At 40.0% G+C, this 4,855-nt stretch overlaps 1 protein-coding gene across 1 annotated transcript; it reads left to right on the forward strand.

Annotated features, from left to right (window-relative positions):
* Positions 1-1,016: 1,016 nt before the first annotated feature.
* LOC118793308 (pituitary homeobox 2-like) lies at positions 1,017-4,262 on the forward strand. The gene is made up of 3 exons (XM_036551431.1): positions 1,017-1,350; positions 2,168-2,367; positions 3,593-4,262. The coding sequence occupies exons 1-3, from the start codon at positions 1,170-1,172 to the stop codon at positions 4,154-4,156; spliced, it is 945 nt and encodes a 314-aa protein (XP_036407324.1). The 5' UTR covers positions 1,017-1,169; the 3' UTR covers positions 4,157-4,262.
* Positions 4,263-4,855: the final 593 nt, after the last annotated feature.

A 4,855-nucleotide genomic window follows, 5' to 3' on the forward strand; every position in this document is an offset into this window, starting at 1 on the left:
GTGATCTTCCAAAATCTGATAACTACGATGACACTACCATCTTGTTAATAATCGTCATCACTTCCATCGTCATCAAAACAGCTTTATTCCTTAGTGTCTGCAGATAACAGTTTCATGTGATTTGAATATACCCATTACATCAGTATATTTTGTTTGATTTCCAGCGCAGATTAGTTGGATTGGCATAGCAGGAACAGGCGAGTGCTTGTGCTTGGTTGAGGGCATATTTATAATTTGCATACGTCTTTTGGCCGCTGCTTTAAATAATCTCGTTATGATTTACTAAATCTTCCTCTCAACAGTCAACCATTAAGTCATATTGTATATAGCAGTCATGCATTCACAATTTGTTGGTATTTGCCTGCAAATGTGTCTGAATAATGCTGGCATAATGTATACACCGTGCATACTGTGTATATATACATACATATTTCAGCATTGTTCAGATTAGTAAATAAATGGTGACATTTTAAGGCATTTTTGTTATCCACATATACTTATTTACTGCTTCTTTTGTATATTATAATTCAAGGAAACACAATGGAATTCCGTTGCATTGTGGGTATGTTGTGGGTTCCTTCTGTTTTTTCTCTCCACATGTCGATTAGGTTTTGATTTGGAAGAAAAATAAGCACCAGCCTCACAGTAAAGCATTGGCAGGCCTTTTTAGTTTCCCCGAGGTATATCGCGCCGGTTGGCTGGCAAAACCGTCAGGTCTGAATTTGACAGCTTGTCAGAAAGTGGGCGGCCTTTTCTGACGTCAAAGACTAGAAAAGTGGTTTAGTTGGACAGGCAGGGGAACTGGGAATAGCTGAAATGAGCAGCGAGCGCCCTTGTGTGTGCTCTTTTGGATATAATATCGCCTACCTGCCCCTGTCACTCTGATACTTCGATGCTCCTAGTCACTGTCAGGGTCAGCCGGGATATTTATATTTGTTCCAGCTTCTTTAAAATATTTATTTTCGCTTGATACTGATAATACGACTATGGCCTTCATTTAATACAATTCAAGCTTTTTAAGCAAAGCTGAGATTTATTTATTGGAGGAGCTGCGCCGCCTACATCTTGATCACTGAGGATTTTTTGCGCTTTCTTTCTCGTTGGACGATTTTACTCACAAAAAAGGAACCTAATCTGTTTGTCACGCTGAGCATTTCGTCCTCTTATCCATGAACTCAATGAAGGATCCATTGAATTCAGACCAGCACCTCTCCGGGAATAAACTCCTACCTCCGCACCAAACGGCACTTGCTATGGCTTCTGGGTTGCAACCGCTGCAGCGGTCTGCAGACTCTAAACACCGACTGGAGGTGCACACAGTGTCAGACACCTCCAGTCCGGAGTCTGTTGGTAAGAGACATTTATGATAAGTGAACGAGCGGTGTTTTCCACTGCCTATGTATCGAGGGGTTAGAGCGCTGCGCGTGTTTGATTCTTTTTCACATGTATTGTGATTGTTTCCGCACCCTCTGTCCCTTTTAAACAAGTCAGAAAACCACGGGAAGTGAAGCAGTTTATTTCGTGCTTGCTAACTGGAAATTTGAACAAACATGGATAGTATCAGTAGTTGCTTAATTTTGCTTTTATTGTGCTTTAGGCTATTTGTCTAGATGCTCTATGCTCGCACATATAAATTGAGTGTATCAGAAGTTTCGTCTTGGAGGATTTAAACCTCTAGTCTAAATCATGTGTTTTGGATGTTGAGCTGTACTTGCTCTACAATAAATCACATACACACACACGTCAAAATGAAAGCTGCTCCTATCAAGGAGACTTCGCGTTTTAAATGTGAATAAAGGATGCATATCACACGGTCGTTACTGGGTAATTTTCTCGATGTGGGCACTATATGGTTTTTACTCATGACAGAAAACAAAAATGTACATTCGATTTGCTGGTTTGATGTGGCTGTATCTGAGTACCTGCGTTTTCCCTGCATGATTCTTATAATGCTTATAATGTTAAATTCAACCAATAAATGCAATTTCAGTGTGTCGTTTTTTTTCCAGTTTCTATTAAACCACGTGTCAGCTGCTTAATTTCAAAAAACATCTCAGATCATTAGATTTCATAAAGATTTGATGTGCAGTTGCCCGACCTAGCATAATACATTAAATCATATGCTATTATTATGCATTTAGTGACAAAAGCTGCATTTTCGTTGCAGAGAAAGAAAAAGGTCAGAACAAAAATGAGGACTCTTCTGACGACCCTTCAAAAAAGAAAAGACAGCGGCGGCAGAGGACCCATTTCACGAGCCAGCAGCTACAGGAACTAGAGGCCACGTTCCAGCGAAATCGGTATCCGGATATGTCCACGCGGGAGGAGATAGCCGTATGGACCAACCTCACGGAGGCCAGAGTCAGGGTAAGGTCACGAACAGAAAGTGAATATGTCATTATGCTGGATATTATTATTCTTCTTCTTATTAGGTTTTTTTCTGTTTGTTTTGCATACGAGTGTTTTTTTCCTGAAACTCTATTGTGTGTTGTAGTGCTGTAAAATTATATTCAATTCGATATATCCATACAGCAGTTTTTCTAAAGGACATTCGTCACATAACAGCTTCACAGAAATCCCTACCTGATACATGACTATTTTGTTCGGATTTGTCCTTTTCTGTTATTTGTTTTGAAAGGCAAACAAAAAGAAGCATAAAATCTACACTTTGTACAGTGAGGCGCCAATTTAGCAGGTCAGTAAACTGACACATAGACACATAAAGAATAAATGTTGTGTGTATGTAGTTTGTCGTTTAATGTATGAATATATGGAAATGTTTGCAATGCGGGCGTCTCGCTTAATGTGCGCTCACAGAGATCTGAAACGTGTAATCAGTTCCCAGTGAATGAGATTCAGCGCTTGTAGTTCGTGGTTGGCAGCTCTGTGTTGTGTACATAAGGTCTGCGACATACTCTCTGACCGGCGGAATACACATCTTGAAATGTTGCGCTGCCAGGATGACAGCAAAGATACATGGATGTGTATTGGGAATCCAGCAGAATGAAACTAAATTGTTTTGTGGGCAGGATACGAACGCCTCAATTACATCTCTGTTTACACCTTGTAAACTAACAAAACCGGACCTTCACGGACGCAAAGGGGAGCTGCCCTATATACCACGAGGCTTTACAGAAATAATAATTATAAACAATTTAACTGTTTTACAAAAATACCAGTAACGCGTTGCTATTTTTGGATCTGTGATTATTTGTTTATGTAACGTCAGTATATTTTAGTACTATATATATATAGTACGACTAAGTACTATAGTACTTGCAATGATGTCTACAAATACATGCTTACATAGAGTCAATGAACAGTCGCATGCGTGGTTCTACTTTAAACGTATTTCAGCACATACTAGAATTCCATACAATACATTTTGGCAGAGATACTTGCACATTGTCACACTATATCGGTCACCTGCAGATAGTTTATTTAAGAGCACAATCGTAGCAGAGCACACACGCACAAATACAGACGTATAGATAGATAGATAATATTGTTTTGAAAATTACACAAACGTTATCGAACTATTTTACTACTAAATGCTACAAATAAGCATGTTCTCGACATTATTTGATTATAGGTATGGTTCAAAAACCGTCGAGCAAAATGGAGGAAGAGGGAACGAAACCAGCAAGCTGAACTCTGCAAGAACGGCTTCGGTCCTCAGTTCAATGGACTAATGCAGCCCTACGACGACATGTACCCCAGCTACACCTACAACAACTGGGCAGCTAAGGGGCTGACATCGGCCTCACTCTCCACCAAAAGTTTCCCTTTCTTCAATTCTATGAACGTCAATCCATTGTCGTCGCAGACTATGTTCTCACCGCCTAACTCCATCTCTTCCATGAGCATGTCGTCCAGTATGGTGCCCTCCGCAGTGACTGGCGTGCCCGGCTCGAGCCTCAACAGCCTCAACAACTTGAACAACCTCAGTAACCCCTCTCTGAATTCGGGCGTTCCGACACCGGCCTGCCCATACGCCCCGCCGACCCCTCCCTACGTTTACAGGGACACGTGTAACTCCAGCCTGGCTAGTCTGAGACTGAAAGCCAAGCAGCACTCGAGTTTTGGATACGCCAGTGTGCAAAATCCGGCCTCTAATCTCAGCGCGTGCCAATACGCGGTGGATAGACCAGTGTAATACTTGAGAATTCACGATCCGAATAACGGGAACGAGGCTACAAAATTCCTTTTCCTCTCACTTTTTTTTCAAAAGGCACTAGAAGACTAAACCACTGAAATGAACTATAAACCCCACGATGGAGTTAAAATGTAAATGGCACTAATTAGGCAGTTTCCAATAAGTATTTTGATTCTTCGAGAGTGAGTGCGGAACTTGACTGGATGCTTTTATTTTGTAAGATTATTATTTTGAAGTTTCGAGTGAATTTTGGGACATTGACTGACTGAAAGGTTGTACATATCGAAATGTCATCTGCATTTTATAAAAAAGCGAATGCTCTAGCTTTTCAGTGTTTTCAAGGTTCAGTTTAACAACGCATGTGGAAAACGCAAAGAAAAATGTTTTGCTTGCAACCAAGGGAATGTACATACTAAACGCACTTGTTGTGTGTTTCTAACATAATATAAATTTATTATTAAATGTCTGTGTGAATATCGGTTTTAGAGTAGCAATCCTGACGCATCAAATGTTCCAGCGAAACTAAATTAGAAATTTGCTCGGTGTATACTATTTGGTACGGAAATTTGTTTCGTTTTTCAACAACAAAAATAAAATATTGTGTTTTATTTAATGGAAGTAAATATATTGTTCAAAACTATTTCCGACGTTTTGTTGAGGATTATTTCTCGTTTCCTTAACGCTACAAAATTCTCGAAT

This window comes from Megalops cyprinoides, chromosome 18 (assembly GCF_013368585.1).
Source record: "Megalops cyprinoides isolate fMegCyp1 chromosome 18, fMegCyp1.pri, whole genome shotgun sequence".
NCBI classification, from domain to species: domain Eukaryota; kingdom Metazoa; phylum Chordata; class Actinopteri; order Elopiformes; family Megalopidae; genus Megalops; species Megalops cyprinoides.